Below are 19,459 nucleotides of genomic sequence, written 5' to 3'. Positions count from 1 at the left end.
GTGACCAAGTTCCTGCAGACATTGGAGTCGGGCGACAGAAAATTTCCCACATGAGCCGACAGCCGTGGGGGAGCTTGGGGGACTGGGGGGAGTAGCTACTTCGGCTAGCAGATCTGCTGCAGGTATGGTGGGAATGGGGGCCAAATATAGCTTGAGCTTGACAGGTCCTGTTCCGTAGCAGCAGGTCTGGGGAATGATCGCCGTCGAAAGCCGCGTCGGCAGAAATTGCCTCGCGTGGGCGGTGCGAGGGTGAACCCAGACAGTGGCCATTGGAGTCTCAGCACATGCCTAGACAAGCCCAGCACCTGGACCAAGACGGTGCTCGATCCTGATCGAAAGCAGTACACGCAACGCAGCTTGCAAAAGGCCCCAAAGTTTTGTCAGGCACTCAAGAGCATGTGGAGAGGGGACAGGATACCTAGGTAGCCTACCGAGATTCGAGCGGCCATCTCGCAGTCGACAATGCTATGATAGGAGGTTGGTTGCCTCACACGAGTTTAATCCACCAGAATTCATGGAGTCTGCTGCTGGTCATGTCAGACCCAACGCCGTGGGGTCTCAATCAGTCGTACCTGAGAATCAGGAGAACCAGAGGACTGGGGATCAAAGGTGGCCCTCCCTGCCTTGGTGGTGGAAAGACAAGATTCTGGCCGTTGGGCTGTTGCGAAATAACGACTGGCAGACATCTTCTCCGGGTGTTGCAAAAAGTCCCCCTTTTCACAGCCCCCCGGTCCATGCGGTGTCCCCATCGCCCCCCGGTCGTGCTGATGGGACTTCTCATTCGCCAATTGACTGCATCTGACATCGGCCCCTCCTTCGCTGCGGAAACTTCTCCAACTTCTTGACGTGATGTGTTGTCTGACTCCAGATCCAGCCTCGTCAAATCACACCCTCCGTCTGTCTTTAACCTCGCATCTTCGACAGATGCTGTGTGATGCCCCGGGGTGTGCTGAGCTTATTGCCCAATTCTCGGTGTTAATGCGCACTCGCACACTCGCTAGGGCGGGCAGATACCCAGCCTTTGCTGCTATGTGCGGCGCACTAATGCCTGCCCATCGACACACACGCACAACAGCCTGAGGTTGTGAGTGGGTCAGAGCTTCTTGCCCACCTACCACAGGAACACCTAGCCTACGTGATTTTCTAGCTTCTACGAGTCGCAATGGGCAGGGCCAGGCCGGGCCAGTTCCAGGTCGGTCGGTACCCGGGTACCAGTACCTTGGTGCACCACTAGTCGTTGTTTCCCACTCCACTGCGAGGTGGCGCGGCCCCCGGATCCTTGCTCATGAAGGCTTTGCATGGACATCGGATCCTAGACCGGAGTGGCATTGGCATCCACATGCTTTTCAACTTTCAGCAGGGAGGCCGTTCTTCAAAGTCCACCAGCACCCAAGCTCCAGCCTTTTGCCCTGCTAATCTATCATCTATCGTCTGCATTGCACATCCCTCAGACCGGGCCTCTACCACGGTATCGCATCCGCAATTCCTGCTTCCCTCTTTTGCCCGTGCAATTCTGCCGCCTGTGGCCCTTTCCTTCCCTGGAGCATCGCGACGATCGCTGCAGTTGGGCTGGCTGCCGCATAAATTCCGTCATCCTGACTGCTGTGCTCTGTACACTCCGACCCGGTAGTATATCACTGATCCACCGAGGGAAAACCTGTGGCACGCCCGGTGACAGGATATCCGTGGACGGCTGTTCCAGATTGCATCATATTGCCATCCGAGACATAAGTTTTGCTCATTGCAAGGCCCCGTTGGATGGATGATGTGGCTCTGGCCCGCCCGACTCGTGAGATAACACCACTACTGCGACGATGGCATCACCATCTACCGGCTCCTCTCCATGGCGCAGGAGGACCCAGTCGGTCAGCTCGCAGGACCGGGACTCCTCAACCCCTACTCCGGCCCTCCTGACCTCTCCTCGCTCTCCTCGAGCCAAACCACAAAATATCGGCGACGCACGCCTCCTGTCCACGTCGAGCTCAACCGCCCACAGAGAGCCCATACGTTCCTTTATCTCTGGCAGCGCCCGAGACAGCCCAGGTGAGCACCTTGATGTCCTCTGCATTCCAGTCTGTCTTCACATGCTTCACGCTCTGCCGGCCATGCATGTATCCAGATTACAGTAATTAGTTACTGTGCAACACATAAGTCGTCACACTCACTCACTCGCTCCCTTGCCTCAATAACGTTCTTCATATCTGATCTCTCCCCGACCAAATATGGCAACCGCCACCTTACTAATTCATACGACAGCGCCCATCGACAGCGCACAGTACGCGAGAAGCGTCCGGGAGGACACAGCAGAGCTTGCTTCCTATTTTCTTTCTGACAAGACCCAGCGTGCTAGCCCCAACTTCCTGTCCCGCCAGAGATCCCAGTCCTCGCAGCAAAGAACTGAAGATCTGCTTGTGGGTGAGGATGACGAGGATGACTCCCTCGCTGGCGGAACAGCAGACACTATCCTAGAAGAGTCTGAGCCTCCCTCGCCTGAAGAGCTCTCCGAAGATCCGCACGAAGATGACGGGCCCTCGATGCTCACAAATATGCTGAGGAGATCACCCCCGGAGAGCTACAAGGACGTCTTTGTGCCCAAGGATGCCCAGCCTTCACAGCAGGAACAGATCGCGGCTCTGTCTCCCTCCTACAATGGACGTCCAAGCTCGGCAAGACGAGACGACAGCAAATTATGGACGCCAAGTGAGGACATAGCAACCGAGAACGACACGGAGAACACGCCTCTACTGCGCAACAGGTCGCATGGGAGCTCATATCTCCAGCATGGGAATGGCTCTGCCGCCGGAGTCGACATCGAGAGCCAGAAGCCACTTGAGTCGCGGAGCTGGCTGGCAGAGAGAGCGGGCCGTGCAAAGACGGGCCTGCAGGGTTTCGCAAAGGCAGCTCGTGATCCCCGGTGTTGGGACGGCAAGGCGATTCTGCACACCGTGGTTGTTGATCCCGTCAAGACCCTGCCGGCAGTGATTGTCGGTCTCATCCTCAATATCTTGGATGCCCTGTCGTACGGTATGATTCTCTTCCCGTTGGGCAATCCCATTTTTGCAAATCTCGGGCCGGCCGGGATTTCAATCTTTTATGTCAGTACGATCGTGTCTCAGATTGTCTTCTCAACGGGCAGCATATTCAAGGGAGGAGTGGGGTCCGAGCTCATCGAGGTTGTCCCATTCTTCCACAACATGGCTTCCACCATCACAGCGCTTGTCGGGGAAGACAACCCAGACGCAGTCATCGCCACAACCATCTTCTGCTTCTCTTTCAGTTCTCTCATCACGGGTGCCGTTTTCTTCACCATGGGCGCACTCAAACTTGGGGGCTTGGTCGGGTTCATCCCTCGCCACATCCTCATCGGCTGCATAGGTGGTGTCGGTTGGTTTCTTGTTCAGACCGGTTTTGAGGTGTCCGCGAGGCTTGAGGGAAGCTTTCACTATGACTTGGACACCCTACGGCTGCTATTCCGGGCCAACACTGTTCCCCTCTGGACGATACCCCTTGGCCTCGCCATAATTCTGTACATTCTCTCAAGCACCAACAAGCTCAAGGACAACCACTATGTCCTCCCTGTCTTCATCTGCTTGGAGCCTGCCATCTTCTGGTTCTTTGTCGTGGTCCTCGACTCGCTCGAGCCTGAGCCACTGCGGCAAAAGGGCTGGATCTTCGAGGCACCGCCTGCTGGTGAACCTTGGTGGTATTTCTATACACTGTTCAGTAAGTGCAACCGCTTCTCGTCTTTCCGATGACAAACTAACGGGATTGCAGAGTTCAATCTGATCCACTGGGAAGCAGTGGCAGAATGTATACCAGCCATGCTGGCTCTCACCTTCTTCGGCGTGCTGCACGTCCCCATCAACGTCCCAGCCCTGGCTCTTCAAACCGGAGAAGACCACGCAAGCCTCGATCGTGAGTTGAAGTTGCACGGCCTCTCTAACTTTCTTTCCGGCTGTGCAGGTAGCATACAGAACTACCTGGTCTATGCCAACAGTCAATTTTTCATCAAGTCTGGTGGTAACAATCGGCTTGCTGGATATCTTTTGGCCCTGTTCACTGCCATCGTTTTGGTCATTGGCCCGGTGATTATTGGGTTTATCCCGGTCATGATGGTAGGGACTCTTATCTTCATATTGGGCTTCGAGCTGCTGCTAGATGCGCTCTGGGACCCTAAATCCAAACTGAACATGCTCGAGTACTTGACGGTATGTGGACCCCCGGAGCCCGGTTGAAAATGTAATGCGCCAGCTAACAACAACTCACAGGTCGTCGTTATAGTACTAGTGATGGGCATGTACGACTTTGTTATTGGTATTGGGGTCGGAGTTCTCTTGGCCTTTGCGTCGTTGATCTTCCAGGCATCAAGAGTCTCGGCCATCCGCGCGACCTACTCGGGTGAGGTCGTTGGATCCACCGTGCGAAGGAACCCGTCGCAGCAACACTACCTCCAGAAGGTCGGAAATCAGGTCTTCCTGATGAAGCTGTCAGGGTTCCTTTTCTTTGGCACAATAGTCGGTGTCGAAGACAAGATCCGCAAGCTCATCGCTGATGAGGAATTCGCGAGACGGCCCATCAAGTACCTGATACTTGACCTCCAGCAAGTCACGGGTCTGGACTACTCGGCAAGCGAAGCCTTCAGCACTGTCAGCCGGTTGCTCGCGGCCAAGGAAATCATCCTCCTTCTTAGCGGTGTAGACACGGACAGCCCGATAGGTCGGGACCTCCGCGCGGTGGGCTTGGGTACCAGCTCCAACGGCACGCAGGTCATCTTCAGCCCGAGCCTCAATTCGGCACTGGAGAACTGCGAGAACGAGCTCCTCCGGACGTTCTACACGAGCCAGGAGGCGTTCAAGTCGTCCAGGAACGCGGCATTGTCGGGGCTGGACGTGCCGGTGGGGAAGATCCTCGACGCGGACAACAACCACCTGAGCGACAACCTGCTCGGGAGCTCGCCGCGGCGCACCCACCTGCACAAGGCGGCACAGGAGTCGCTGACGCAGCGCGAGGTGGTACGGCTTTCGCGGTGGCAGAACTTTAAGGAGCCGCTGCGGTTGATGCTGCAGATCTTTCACGACCTCTCTGACCGCAACGAGGACTTTTGGGTGCGGGCCAAGGACTTTTTCGTCCGCAAAGAGTTCTACCGGGGCGACGTGCTGTTCCGGGCGGGCGAGCCGGCGGAGGGGTTCTACCTGGTGGAGAGCGGGATCCTCAAGGCCGAGTACGACCTCCCGCAGGGGTGGCTGTACGAGAGCATCGTGGCGGGCACGACGTGCGGCGAGCTGCCCTTCTTCTCGGAGACGAACCGCACGGCCAAGGTGACGGCGGAGCGGGACTGCGTTGTGTGGCTAATGGACCGCGAGAACTGGGACAGACTGCAGAAGCGCGAGCCGGACGTTGCGCAGGAGCTCCTGAGGATCGGGCTGAAGCTGACCAGCGAAAGGATGAGCAGCATCACGAGCTACGTGTTGACCATGGCGGGATAAGTGCGTGGAGTGCGTGGAGTGGGAGGGCAATGAGAGCGGGCAAAGGAGGCGGGTTGCTTCTATGCCCCCCCCCTTTACCTGTCTCTGTGCTTGACATATGTGCATACCAGCGGTCGACTTTCACGGCGTCTAGATACCAAAATGGGGCTCAACGGTTTGGAAAAGCGTTGTCTTAATTGACATTCGACACCAAAGGTCACTGTACCTTAGTTGAGATTCTCGCAGTCATCCGATTACTGTCGTGGCTGGAAAATCCAATGTGGTTCTTTTGTGGACTTGGGATTTTACTGTGCTCTGCTCTGCCCTACTACTCTGCTCTGTGACTTGTGATACTGCCAGCATCTACTACGCTACACAAATACTCGGGTGGGTGGTCGTGGAACGGGTTCGGTCGCACGGCGTTATCAAAGCCAGGTCCCAGCTACTATTCATGTCATTGGTGCTGGATGAGAAGAAGCCTTTTCGGCCTTCCCCCCGCGCGCAGTCTAATCTCGTCGTCGAGATCCTCGAATTACAGAGCGGGGAACCGTTGAGGCTCTGTGCAGGCCGCTGCAAGCCACGCCATGGTCTCATTCTGGCCCATGATTGCGAGCATGTACAGAGGGCCAGGGCCGGGGCGCGAGGGTGTGTGCTGTGATGTGGTGTGGTGTGGCGGTCTTGCAGGCAGTTTCCTCTGGTGCTTGTGAGGAGCAGTCCGTCCCTGTCCTTGTATGCAACGCCTGCAAATTTATGCTGCAGTAGCTCGCCACGGCGGGTTACTGGAACCAGTATTCGGATCTGCCCTGGACATGGTGAAAACACCGACGTGCTTTGCGCCATCGGAGCCAGTCTCCCTCCTGCGCTAGTGCTGGTGTGGTGAGCCGTGTCTTGTGTGCTCGCGGGAGCTCGACATGTGCAAGTCTAGGTACTGTGACTGCCCAGTGCGTACCCAGGTAGGTACGTACCTGGGTAGATGTTTTGGAGGGAGGGGCACATGTGAGAGTGAGGTAGAATACCTAGGTACGTACCGAACTGTGAGGGGAAGGGTTGAACAGCTCAAATCTTCAGCTGTAGATCTCACGGCTGTGGATCCAGTCTCCCGCCTTGGTCTCACAAAACCTCACAGTCGTCAACATATCCGTCCCAGGAAGGGTAGCAGCCGTCGTCTTGTCCTCCGCCATTATGATCCGAGGCCTGCAGCTATAGCTCCATAACGCCATAGCACCCATAGCACTGCAGCCTTGCTCCCCCATGTGCCGGTCAGGCCGGGCCTGCCACTCCAGCTGCTAAGGCGCGAGCCAGTGCTCATCGGGCGGCACCTTCCTCCATCCGGACGTCGCAATCATCGCGTCGACCGTCCTGCCGTGCCCTGCGCATCCCGCTGTCGTGCCCGACCAAATCCTGCATCAAACTCAAATCTACCTAGATAAATCTGATCTACGCGACTCTCGGCGTGCAGCAATCCCATGGCGGCCCCTCGACCCGGGGGAAGCCCATCTTCCTCCTACTCCCACTCCCCCTCCGCCATCCCAGGCCCAAGTCCAAGTCTCCCGACTGTGAGCAGGGCCAGAACCGTGACCGCCACCACCGCCTCCGGGCACTCCATTCCCACATCACAGCAGCTCCGGAGAGCCAGCAGCGGAGCGTCCACGAAGCTGATCCGGAGGGTCAACACTCAGGACAGAATAAGCGACATTCTAGAGGTATGCGCACTAGCCTGTTAAACTTTCTGCTTACTGCCGTCCCGTCTCTCTGCCAGCGCCAAGAGCGTTGTTGGATTATCCCAGTTTGGCAATCGATCGCTACCGGCTCATCGGTCACATGTCCCCTCCAACGGCCGTCCCATGACACGGCCATGGACGCAACCACATTACTCGTTTTCTTAAACTGCTACTTTGATCTCCTTGTCCCCTCGTTGTTTGTTTGTTTGTTTGTTTGTTTGTTCTACCCTGCACAGCCAACCAACCGCCCCCGTGACTGACGTGCAAATGCGGGCTCGTAGCTGGGCCGTGAACGCGCCGAGAGTATGTCGCCGGCTCGAAGCCCGCCAACCTTCTTTCGCCAGGGCGGCGGCAGCAACGACGAACTGCCACAGCAGGAGGAGCCGGACGAGACAACGGAGATCATCACGCGCGCGCCCAGTGGTGGTGCCCACCCGACCATGAACTACCAGAGCACAGTGGAGTCCGCGGGCACGAGGGCCAGGAAGGCTGGGGCGGAGAGGGGCAGAGACTCGCCCGCGGACGAGACGCGGAGGCCCGGTGACGCTAGGAGTGCGAGCAAGGGCAGTGCTCCGCTGGCCGGGGCCGGGAATGGCGCGCAGAACGGCCACGGAGATGCTGGGGGCAAGGAGGCCCAGGCGTGGTGGAGGACGAAGCTGGAGTACTTCGGGTCGATAGAGCTGGAGAACAAGGGCTCCGTCGCGAGGGACCACTTGGCACTTGGTAGGCAGGCCCCGGACCACCGGCGAGGAGGGAGGAGGGAGGAGACCGGTCGTCGTCCTCGACGACAGTGACACTGGGGCGCAAAATGGCTTACGGCTTACATCTACCTGCAGAGCGGACATTCCTCGCGTGGCTGCGGACGTCACTCGCCTTCGCCTCCATCGGTGTCGCCATCACCCAGCTCTTCCGGCTCAACACCTCCATCGCGGACAGCCCGTCCGACAGCGCCAGCCAGCACACCCTGCGCCACCTGGGCAAGCCCCTGGGCGCCGTCTTCCTCGGCATCAGCATCCTTATCCTCTTCCTCGGCTACCACAGGTACTTCCAGGCGCAGAAGTACATCATACTCGGCAAATTCCCGGCGAGCCGCGGGACCGTCATCCTGGTGTCGCTCGTGGCGCTGGTGCTGATGGTGATATCCCTGGTCGTCGTCGTTGTCGTGCAACCGAGCTCTCGTGCGGGGTGAGATTTCTCGGCGAACTGCTATGTGATGAAGGCTATCTATCTTGGGTGACGAATCTGGGCCGTGGTCAGCATGGTTGATGTGGAGTCCAATGTCATGGGCCAGGACTGGCGTTTGGGATGAGTAAAGCATAGCACGGCGCCGTTGACTCTGGGGTGATTAATATGACTGCATGGCTGGTTACGGCTGTCCAAACGAGACTCAGATGCCCGTTTAAATTCTCGCACTTTTTACGATATCAATGTTGGAGTAGTTAGTTGCTCGTCACCTGATTCAGGAGTCCCATATGTGACGTGATGCGAGGAAACAACGATGCTAGGCTGTATGAAATAAGATCGACCTCATCCACCAAATCAGTAATTTTTTTTTCCTGTCTCACTCACCTCACAAGTGGCGATTTTGAAAGTCCCTCGCTCCAATTGTCAGCCTGAGTGCCTCGGATAATTCCGCCCAGGCGCTTTCCGATCCACAAATAGCTCATGCACGATGAGCGGCGAATCTGAGCCCCAAGGCCCCGTGAGCCTCGCGTCACACCTCAAGGCCCTCGCGCCCCAAGACGGCTCGCGGGCGGAGCTGTTCGGCTCGGTGATACCGGCCGTGATAGACGCGGTGGGCGAGATCGCCAGGGCGCTGCAGAGGGCGCACCGCGTGTCACTCGCGGGCACGGCCAACACGTTCGGCGACGACCAGCTCAACGTGGACGTGGCGGCCGAGGAGGTCCTGCGCAAGGCGCTCGCGGCGCAGTGCGCGTCGGTCGTCACGGCCAGCAGCGAGGAGGACCCCGTCGAGAGGCCCGTCGACCACATCACCGGGGAGACCGCGGCCGGCACCGCCGTCGCGGCCGCGGAGCGCTACACCGTCGCGTTCGACCCGCTCGACGGCAGCTCCATCATCGCGCCCAACTGGACGGTGGGAACCATCCTCGGCGTCTGGGACGGCGCCACCGCCGTGGGGCGGGCGCCCGACGAGGGGCAGGTCGCGGCGGTGCTCGGCGTGTACGGCCCGCGCACGACGGCCGTGGTCGCGGTGCGCATCCCCGGCTCGGAAGCCCCCGCTGCCACGTGCTTCGAGGTCGGCCTGGGCGGCGACGGGTCGTCTCGGGACGCAGAGGTGCTCCGGCCGGCGGTGCGGCTCGCGGCCCCGCCGTTCAAGACGCGGTACTTTGCGCCCGCGAACCTGCGCGCCGCGGGGCAGGACGCGCGGTACGGGGAGCTCGTGAGCGGGTACATCGCCGAGGGGTACACGCTGCGGTACTCGGGGGGCCTGGTCCCGGACGTGGTGCACGCGCTGGTCAAGGGGCACGGGGTGTATGTCAGCCCCGTGACCGCGCAGAGTAAGGCGAAGCTGCGGAGGCTGTACGAGCTGTTCCCTGTTGCGCTCATCGTTGAGGCTGCTGGGGGGAAGGCTGTTGACCCCGCTGACGGGAGGAGGATATTGGATGCTGTGCTGCAGGGCACGGATGAGAGGGCGGGTCTGGCTTGTGGCACGGCGGACGAGGTTGATAAGGTGCGGCAGGCGCTGGTTGGCTGAGTTTATTAGGGGGGTACTTGGATGGCGGTGATGGCTCCCTTGATACAACTGTAGAAGTTGCTATGCAAGGTGGTTGGGTGTGAAACCGCGGGAATTGCCCTTCGACGGCCGTCAAGACACGGTCTCCCCAAACAGAACTCCAGCTGTCTATGGGCATAGTTGTTGGATTGCGACTATGCTTCCTCTCCCATGGGACGCTTCCTCTGAATTCCAGACCCCTTCCCTGGTATCTGTCCTTAAGACCGTGTATGCTGCGCCTGTTCGGTCGATCTGGGAGATAGCAGGATGTCATACCGCATAGCAGCCAGCCTGTACGTGCCACCTGCTCCGGCTTAACATATACCAACGGGGGCACGATTTTATCCAACGTCCAGGTCGACTGAGGGCCATAACTCTCCCATCCTGGCGTTGTTGACTCGCATTTGTGTCACTTGACCACTTTGGACGTGATGTTTACGAATCAGGCCGCCCTTTTCCATTCGAAGTCAAACAGCCCTCACAGCTACTACGACAGTAATTTTGCCAGTAACAATCCTTCCGTCTTATGGCCTTACCGTTTAGGTTATCTGCTGGCAGATTGAGATTACACAGTGCCTCGGCCAGTTTCTGCTTGGGAATCAGAGCAGGGAGTCCTTCCCCGATCAGTCTAAGAAACACGTGAACAGATCAATAGCACCACAGATGCTATGAAGGTGTCATCTATGACAGAAGTATGGACGTTTTATTGATTGTCTGAGTGTTCAGCCTACCATTCCGTGCGTGTCATTCATCTCAATCTCCATTTCAACCACCTCATTATGGGCGAAAGGAACAATGCAAGATACGCACATGGTAGCGATTTAAAAACGCCTTTGGCTTCGTCTTTTTCGCGAAATGGAAGGGCCGTATTCCTTGTGAAGGACATTGTCTCAATATCAACAACCTCACTTTTCCTTGTTCGGGTAGTGGCCCATTACCCGAATTGTCACGTAGTAAACAATGCCTCTAGACCCGACAGACAATGAAGACCTAATTCACAGTTCAAGAGTGTAAGACCCATACTTGAGGCGTCGAATATATAATCTCACATTAATTCTCACCTATCCCTTTCTCTTCGGTTCCCTCACTCTTCGCAAACTGCGGAAACCACCCACACCCAAAACCACCATCGTCTCTAAAGCTTGCAACTACAATGTGCTACTACTACAGCAGACAACGACGCTGCGAGTGTGGCTGCGTCACACACTCGTGGAACTACCGCATGATCTGCCTCAGGATGCGAGCCAGGGCTCTCCTCCGTCGGTCTCCAGAGGAGGATCTGTTCGGCATGTGCGGTACCGTTCGCTTTGAACTTTGCAAAGCGACCATCTCGGTCTGTGGCCCTTGCGCGCTGCAAGACACTCGGCAGCAACTGCTGGGAGGCAGCCGGACCAGGACCTAGGAACACCTGGACTTTGTCACGATCTGCAGAGTCCCTACCGAGGAGTATGAAGGAAAGGCTCGTTAGTTTGTGAGGACTAACAGGTTGGTTACTAGGGAGGTCCGGGAAACCCTGTGCTCTGAGTCCTGCTTCGTGACTGGGATCAATGTGACTGGTCACCCAAAGTGATGAGACAATCTACATCCAATGTTAGTGTCTCATAGAGCTCTCAGAGTTTAATTGGCCACTATTTCTTGCGTCACTTACTCTCAGCTCACCGTATTCTATCTGTCTGACGCACTTCTCAACCTAAGTGTATTTGTTCATTTTTGTCATTCACCTTTTCCCGCATGCGGAGAGCAACTTCGCTATGGACGAACAGGCTGGATGTATTAGAATGTAAAATGTTTTGGCCCGTTCTTTTATACTATTATCATTAGGTCTGCCAAGTGCCAAACTCTGTTGTTACCTCTACCTGAACTTGTGTGGGTGGCATTGGCGTATAAGATGATATTGACTTCAGTTGTCACTGTCAATGAATGCCAGTGAGGCACACCGTCTAACCTGGGTCTACAGTTAGTATTCCCAAATATACTACCGTTTGCTAAGCTCTCAAATCCCATGTGAGTGTCGGAGGCAATTCAGCCCGTCCATTACTGTGTGCGCAAGGATGCAGCTGAGAGTACTTAATTCGAGTGGTAATAGGTAATTAGGAAATCGAAGGCGCCTTGTTCCGCAAGGTCTAAAGGTAGACACCCAATACCAGCACAATGTGACATCATGCATCAACAGCAGTAAGCTATCGAGGTAACACTGGTAATGTAATCTTGTTCCCAAATAACAGAATTGTCTGCTACAGCTAATTGAGGCTTGTGTACGTACTGCGTTTGACTCAGAAACGCGACTATGTTCAACAATGCCGTCTTGTGGAATATAATTGTAATTGTTCCGGAAGATTGGGGATGCATTTGCCATAGACCGTACCCTGTACTCCTATAAACAGATAATGAAGGAGGAAAACAGATTTGAAGGCGCAAGCTACCTTGCAAAAAGCATCAGACAACATGAAGGGTACATTCAGACCACGTGTGAACGGGGTTTCAGAATTAGCTCTCCCATAACCGGTCCAGCAGGCTATCGAGCGTGAATGCTATCCCTTCATCAATCCGTGCGGTTTCTTACTTGTCACATGATGCAGTGATTTGTTGGACGAACGTTACCCCGGTTTTCTTACTAGTGTACTGAATAGAGATCATTCATGATGAAGGACAGAATAGCAACATTATGGATATTCAAATCGGATTAGTCTTGCGAGGAGAGTAGGACATGTTTTTGGCCTGTTTGTTTGTTTGTTCATGAGCCGTGGCCGTTTTGCCAGACCAATCAGTTTTGGTTGTGTTTGGCATTGGGCTACGGAGAAGTCTCCGAATAACATGGGTGGTTCTGGTACAAAAAAGAGCAAGTAAGAACTGACAATTTCCGGCTGGTGAACACAGTCTCAAAATGTAGGGAGCCACACGATCAGGGTCTGGGGGTGGGCCTGGGGCTGCCAGGGGCCACCATGCCCCAGAATCTGTCAGCGACTCGAGCGGCTGAGGGGCCTTCTGCCAATGAAAGATAAGGTCAATCCTTTAGGTAAGCTTACACTGCTATCGACTTTCATGGCCGAGGCAAAAGCTCGTGGTCAGCATCGCATCGAGATTCCCTGCCTTTTCATCAACATCATCTCTTCTTGACGCCGTCAGTCGCCTTTCCTTACGCAGACGACCCAGAAAGCGACCGCATACGACGACGTCGCCAATTGGTACCGTCGCGCGAAGTCATTGCTCGCTCTGCTCCACCCCCACCCAAGCATCCCACCATGTCTGGCCTCCTCCCAAAGATCGACCGGTCCAAGACCGTCAAGTCCAAGGACTACCGCGGGTCCAGCTCCTTTGCGACGTTCATGATTGTCGGGCGTGAGTGATCATTCGCTGGCGCTGCATCCCGCGCTGCTTGTTTTCTGTTTCGGGGAAACCGCATTACTGACCTACGCCACGCGACAGCCGTGTGCTTCTTCCTCGGCATCATCTTCGCGCAGTTCCCCTACGACTACCCGCTCCTCTGGACCTCCGAGCCCGTCGCGGCGTCCTTCTTCGACCAGCTCGAGACGCACCTGAAGTGGATGCACCAGTCACCGCCGCTCATCGCCCGCCTGCTGCACATCGTCATGGCCGTCGGCTTCCTGGGCTTCTTCATCAAGCTGTTCAAGCCCTCCGAGAGCAACATGCTCTTCGACGGCGCCTCCCTTGTCCTCTACGTCATCGGCATGGGCGTCTACCTCGCCAACATCGTCAAGGGCTTCAGGACCATATCGAGCGACCTATGGAGCAGCGGCGAGTTCCTCGAGAAACACGACGGCCCCATCACCGGGGAGATCATCCTCGGGCGCGACGACAGCCTCAAGGTCATGGCCGCGAGCAACACGATCCTCGCGCTGGTCCTGGTCGGGATCCTGGTCCTCCAGGGCGGCCAGTGGTACGCCGAGAAGAAGGAGCTGGACGAGTACGAGGAGATGGAGAAGTCGGAAGAGCAGGCCAAGGGCGCCGCGAAGAAGAAGCAATAGACGGGGGTTCGGGGCCTGCCGCCGGTCTACCTGCGCGGGAGGTACACCGTGCAGACTTCCTGCGCTTTGGGACGGCGGGAGCCGGGGTTTGGGCCGCCGATGCCGATCTTGAGTACTGCAATATGCTAGGTAATGCGATGTGAGACATGGGGGGGGGGGCTGTCGGATACTTGGGAATCTCGCTGCTATTACAGCCCAGCTACACCCCATTCAGGGCCACACTAGACGATAAGGTGTATAACACATGTACACACATTAAACAGTGAGAAGACAGTATCCACAGAATCCCACACGTCCCTGGCCCAATTCGTGCTCACTCTGGCATGCCCACACAAAAGAAAAAGTGTCATGACTGTTTTGGAACGCTCATTCAGCAGTGCAAATCGCCTCTGTCGTCAAACCAGTCCACTTGTTTCCTGCGATGGACGGTGTCACCTCGAAAAGTCGCTCGCTCTACAGCTCATGCCTGAGTACTTGCCTGATGATAGTAGCGCATGCGATAAAACAACGCGCGGCAGTCTTGTCATCACCCACGAGGCGAGTGGCACGTGCTTACCAGGGCTCTTGTCCATCTCCGCTCATCCGCGGAGGGAGATTGGGTGGCACCGGGAGGAAAGCGATGAAATGACGGTGCGATAGTGTCTTAGCAACAGGCTCAAGAATGCCCTCATCCCTCAGAAGTGGCTCGGTGTTTGAGGGCCCATCGGTAGAGAGGAGAGGGCTGCAGACGCAAGGTAGGATCAACAATGGTTGCCCGCCGATGATTGTTGAGAGGGCGCGAAAAGAAAAAAAAAAAAAAAGAAAGAAAACGGCCTGTTGCCGAGCTCGTTCCTGCGCAATGGACATTGTCTTGTGTGTTGGTGCATTCATCTCTTGATCTCGGGGCGTGACACCGAGGTTGGCAATCTTCAGAATAGGCGTTGTGTTAATCGAGTTGTTACACATTTGTCTGTAGTTGAGGTTTGCTAATGTCGGTACATATATGCAGTGTGAATCGAGGATACGAGAGAAGCACCGAGGTTACTGAGACAAAATTAAAATTCTACATACCAACCTCAGAGCTTAACATGGTCACTCATAGGCTCTTTTCACATATGAGCTACCGTAGGAGGCTGTCGCACCGTAATGCATACATGCCCTCCCTGTATGACATAGTCCAAATATAAGCGTGTCAATACTTCAAAATCACCACAAGGAACGAGTATGCTCAGGGAATTAATTATTCGAGACTCCAATTGCTATCAGATGGCCATCCCATTGAAGGAGTGTGGTACCTATGTGTTGGCAAAGTCTCACCGTCAAACAACTAAGTTGGCTAGCTACTCCACTCTCTGTCGTTTTCTTTTGCGTCTTGCGATCATCAGCTTCTCTCAGCCTTCTTTCTTCAGCTTCTTGTTCCGTTCACCTTCAATATTCAATTCAAACTCAATCAACACTTTCAACATTTCTTTCCGCTCGGCCCATAAGCCCTTCACACACCAAACTATGGGCTTGCGCCGTGCATCTCCAGAGAATACAAGAAAACAGAAAACAGAGAAACATCCAAGGTATCATCGGTATCGTGTCGTATCTGGTTGTGGTATAAGTGAGAGGAGGAAACGAAATTTGGAAAAAGAAGAACAGGAAACATGAGAACTTGAGTGGGGGAAATAGAAGCAGAAGAGAAAAAGAGGTCATTATGCCCAAAACGCCTTTCCAAAATGCAAATTAGCCACCCCGATAGTTCGTCAAATCGTCGTGAGCAAAAAAGGGGGCCTAGTGTGCTATGTAATTTATGTGATGCGGACTGCGCCCCTAGATCATGTTCCCGTTCACGCTGACCTCGAAACCCTCCCCCTTCTGGCGCAGCGCCTTGGCCAGCATCAGCTCCCTCATCCAGTCGATCCTGTCGTCGCGGCTGCGGACGGCGAAGTGGTGCGTCTTGCCGGTGCCGTTGACGGCGTCGGGAGGGGGTGGGGGGGCGCCCGCCGTGTCCACGGCCATCGCGCCGTCCCAGCTGCCGTTGCGCTGGTGGCGCCCCACGGCGGCGCCGCTCATGGAGCTCTCCCTCTTGCGGAGCCTGGGCAGGCCGCCGGCCTTGATGTCGCCCTGCGGGATGAGCTGGAAGCTGAAGGCGGCGATGTCCTCCTTGCTGATGCCCTTGTCCTTGCGGATGCTCATGGCCTTGAAGGCGGCGTTGAGCTTGGACGTCGACGCCAGCGACGAGCACGCGATCGCGTAGTCGTCCACGTCCACGTACTCGAGCGTCCTGTCGATGGCCTCGTGGTCCTTGTGCACCGCGAGCCGCGTCCCCTTGAGCGTGACGTAGTGCTCGTGCCACTCGTGGCGGAGCATCTTGGTCTTGCGCTTCTTCATGTAGCCCTGGTACTGGTAGTTGTTGGGGTCCTTGGCGTGGCCGCCCAGCGGGGAGCCGATCTTGGTGCCTGAGGAGATGCTGCTGTTGGGCGTGTGCTGGCCGCTGCCGCTGCGGCTGCCCGATGAGCTGCTCCCAGGGCCCTTTGGCAGCGGGGCGATGGCCGTCTCGAACTGCCGAGCACTGGCTGGCGGCGACCAGGGCCATTGCACCCGGGGTGGGGGCTGAAGTGGCCGCTGCTGCTTAGACCTGGGGGAAGTCTCTGATGTGGTGATGGGGGAGGGCACACGGCGGTGGTTCGCGGCCTGGGTCGCATTGTTCTCGTCCAGAGGCGGCATGGTCAGGAATGATCGCCTGCGGAAGGTGGACCGTGATAGAGAGCGCGGTGGGGGGTTGGTGACCGAGTGATAGTTCATCTCTGGGGGCACGGACTGAGAGGTGTCTCGGGCGATGGGTCCCATAGGCACTGCAGTGACTGGGACGTCCATCTCGGAGAAGGGCGTACCGAAACGATAGACGCCATTTGGCGTGTTTGAACGCGAGTCCGGTGAAGGGGATGGCGATGGCAGGGAGAACTGACGCTGTTGGGCAGCGAACGAGGGCTGTGAAGGTTGGTTGAAGGGATGCGCAGAGGAAGGGTATGCTGAGCCAGGGCACGCCGAGCCCGGGAAGGCCGACTCTGGCACGTCCTCGACCGGGCGGCTGCGGCTGCTGGGCTGGGCCGGGATGGACAACTTCGAGAGGGACCGAAGACCCCCGTGAGGTGCCTTGCGGGGAGGAAGCATCTCAAACGGTGGAGTCGGTGGAACCTCGCTTGAGGAAGTGGTATTCTGGAGCTCAAGGAACTGGCGCACATTGTCCCGCTTCTGTTGCTCCTGGGCGTTGCGCAGGGTGGCCTGCTGCAGGTACTGAAGGGGAGGGAGCCCTTCTGTACCGAGAACATCTGACGAAGCCACGACTGAAGGGACGGCGTCAGAAACAGGGCGGAAGACAACCTCCTCATCAGGCTCGATCCTTCTGGCTGTCTCAGGGTTCCCTGGGTCACCGGCAACCATGATGACGCCGCCGCTGTCCATGTTGACGAAAGGATGATCGTTCTTGAACGCCTCGATCATTCTCTGCTGTTTCCGCCACTTGCGACAGTTCTCGCCCTTGGAGCACTGGTGCGGCTTGGGCATGACCTGCTCGATGCCGACGATGGAAACGGACTCCCCGGGTCGGATAGTGTCCTCATTGTGAGGATGCTTGCGCCTGCGACTGCTCTGGCGACGCTTCAACTCACCGCCGTTGTCCTGTTTGTCACGCCTCTTCTCCTCCCTCCTCACCTCCCTGCTCGGCTCGTCCTCTATGGGCGTGTCAGGCTCGGGCGGGGCAGCGCGGATGTCCTTCATGACGTGGATTTCCTCCCAAATCTTGGTCCTCACGCCGAACGAGGCAATACCCAGCTCCTTCAGATCCTCAAACTTCAAGGTAATCAAAATCGCGCCATTAATGTCATTCTCGACGAACGTCTCTGCGAACTGCAGCTCAACGCCAGCATTGAGCATCCACTGGGCGACCATCTCGGGGGACCACTGCGCCAGATTCTTGGTTTCCAGCTCCCGGCTCGTAAATTGGAATGGCCCGTCGCGAGGCGCCCTCGGCGTCGGAAGATCCAGATCCAGGGTAATGGGCATCTGGTAGTTGACGTCGCGGTTGAACACCTTTGGTGTGATGGGCGACAGCGAGAGCGCATTTTCGTACTCGACCGAATTCGCACTGCTAATGGAACTGCGAAACAGGTGAGGTCCTCTTGGGCCGACAATTGGCTTTACGGGGTCGGGCCCCATCTCAAACCGTGCGATTGACCGCTGCTCGGGAGTGCGGATTTCATCGTACGTCGACAAAGTTGTCATGCTAGGCCCGCCTCTGGACTATATTGGGATTTTGCGTCAGGGAGAAGACTCTCTAATCGGCTGAAGGAGCCCATAAGGCCAGGCAATGGCGCAGCGAGGTACTTACGGAGTCGAGACTCAGACGTGGAGACGAGTCGCCGTCGTCGAGCTCGCTGAGGATGTCATCTTCCTCCCAGTCTGTCTCCATAAACTCGGTATGCACCGAGTCCGGCCTCGGTGGGGGTACATTCTTGACCGAGAAGAAAGTTTCGCGGAAGTGAGACTTCTCCATCATTTCTCGGTGTGGCCTCTCGGCCATGGCATGCCTTGAGGCGAATTCCTGTGATGTCAGCGAACTGTGGCTCTGGGGCTGCTGCCGCGGGCTAGATGTTGTACTACTCACCATTTTGGGTGGCTCCGGTGTTCGGTGCCGGAGGTTACCTGGACGGTATATTTGTGCGTTGGGACCGTTCCGGGCTGCTGTTGCCAGCGGTGGTTCTTGTATTTGTTAAACAGTAGGAAAAAGTGCCTGTTCGCATTGATGATGTTGTCGGTGCCAGCAACACTGAAAGGAAATATCCCGCTATGCTCATATAATCAAGGAAAGGTCGCAAACCAGGAAAAGGTTCGGACCACGATTCGTTTGGGCGGGCGCCTACAGGAGGTTATGTATGGCAGGACGAGACAACACCACGCTTGCGTGAGAAGATTCACAGCGCCGGCATATGCATGAGAACGGTCGGTCACAGGTGTGATGGCGGGCAGAGAAGAGTGTTTCGAACAAATAGAGCACGGCGGTGGGGCGACTGGGAGCAGGTGAGGAGAGGTAGCCCGGCGCAGTATCGGTGAGCAGCTGGTACATGCGTCCACGCGAGGTGGAGAGGGCGGAAACAAGAGCGAGAAAAAGCCTTTCTCTCGCTAGACAGGCCTCCGCATCCCAGGCCGGCAGTGTATGCTTCTCGCTTCTCAGTTGTGATGGGCATGGCAGGTTGGAGGCCGGACAGGCACTGACAGGGCAGACCGACCCTCCACGAGCAGCCGGCGGTGGTGCCATGGTGCGTGTCCCGTGTATTTTTGGCAGATCCATAGCGAGAGACGGGCCAGTCAAGCACGTCTCGCAGCGGCAAGCGGGCCAGAACCGCGGGCTGGTTGGCTACAGAGTCGGGCATCAGGGAGCGACAGCAACAGCGACGGCCATGAGAGCTGCGAGCTGCTTCTTCTGGGTGGTGATTGGCGTGGAGGTTGGGGAGGTCCCTCCCGTGATTGGCTCCTCGCAAGCGCCGGCCGTTGACCTCTGCCCATTGGGCGGGAGCGAGGCATGGGAAT

At 56.7% G+C, this 19,459-nt stretch overlaps 4 protein-coding genes across 4 annotated transcripts; 3 read left to right on the top strand and 1 right to left on the bottom strand.

Annotated features, from left to right (window-relative positions):
- Positions 1 to 1,814: 1,814 nt before the first annotated feature.
- On the top strand, positions 1,815 to 5,486 carry INS49_008658 (uncharacterized protein; the record flags this gene model as incomplete). Its single annotated transcript, XM_043169397.1, has 6 exons — positions 1,815 to 2,043; positions 2,257 to 2,288; positions 2,343 to 3,723; positions 3,775 to 3,915; positions 3,964 to 4,208; positions 4,269 to 5,486. The coding sequence occupies 6 exons, from the start codon at positions 1,815 to 1,817 to the stop codon at positions 5,484 to 5,486; spliced, it is 3,246 nt and encodes a 1,081-aa protein (XP_043027077.1).
- Positions 5,487 to 6,931: 1,445 nt separating this feature from the next.
- On the top strand, positions 6,932 to 9,902 carry INS49_008657 (uncharacterized protein; the record flags this gene model as incomplete). Its single annotated transcript, XM_043169396.1, has 4 exons — positions 6,932 to 7,168; positions 7,468 to 7,909; positions 8,023 to 8,371; positions 8,849 to 9,902. 4 exons carry the CDS (start codon positions 6,932 to 6,934, stop codon positions 9,900 to 9,902), a joined length of 2,082 nt encoding a protein of 693 aa, XP_043027076.1.
- A 3,260-nt stretch (positions 9,903 to 13,162) lies between these two features.
- On the top strand, positions 13,163 to 13,906 carry INS49_008656 (uncharacterized protein; the record flags this gene model as incomplete). The annotated part of the gene is made up of 2 exons (XM_043169395.1): positions 13,163 to 13,259; positions 13,347 to 13,906. The coding sequence occupies 2 exons, from the start codon at positions 13,163 to 13,165 to the stop codon at positions 13,904 to 13,906; spliced, it is 657 nt and encodes a 218-aa protein (XP_043027075.1).
- A 1,794-nt stretch (positions 13,907 to 15,700) lies between these two features.
- Positions 15,701 to 18,452, bottom strand: INS49_008655 (uncharacterized protein; the record flags this gene model as incomplete). Its single annotated transcript, XM_043169394.1, has 2 exons — positions 15,701 to 18,001; positions 18,261 to 18,452. 2 exons carry the CDS (start codon positions 18,450 to 18,452, stop codon positions 15,701 to 15,703), a joined length of 2,493 nt encoding a protein of 830 aa, XP_043027074.1.
- Positions 18,453 to 19,459: the final 1,007 nt, after the last annotated feature.

Source organism: Diaporthe citri (genome assembly GCF_014595645.1).
Source record: "Diaporthe citri strain NFHF-8-4 chromosome Unknown scaffold_3, whole genome shotgun sequence".
NCBI lineage: Eukaryota > Fungi > Ascomycota > Sordariomycetes > Diaporthales > Diaporthaceae > Diaporthe > Diaporthe citri.
Note: the sequence above shows the minus strand (reverse complement) of the source record. Positions and strands in the feature narration are given on the sequence as shown.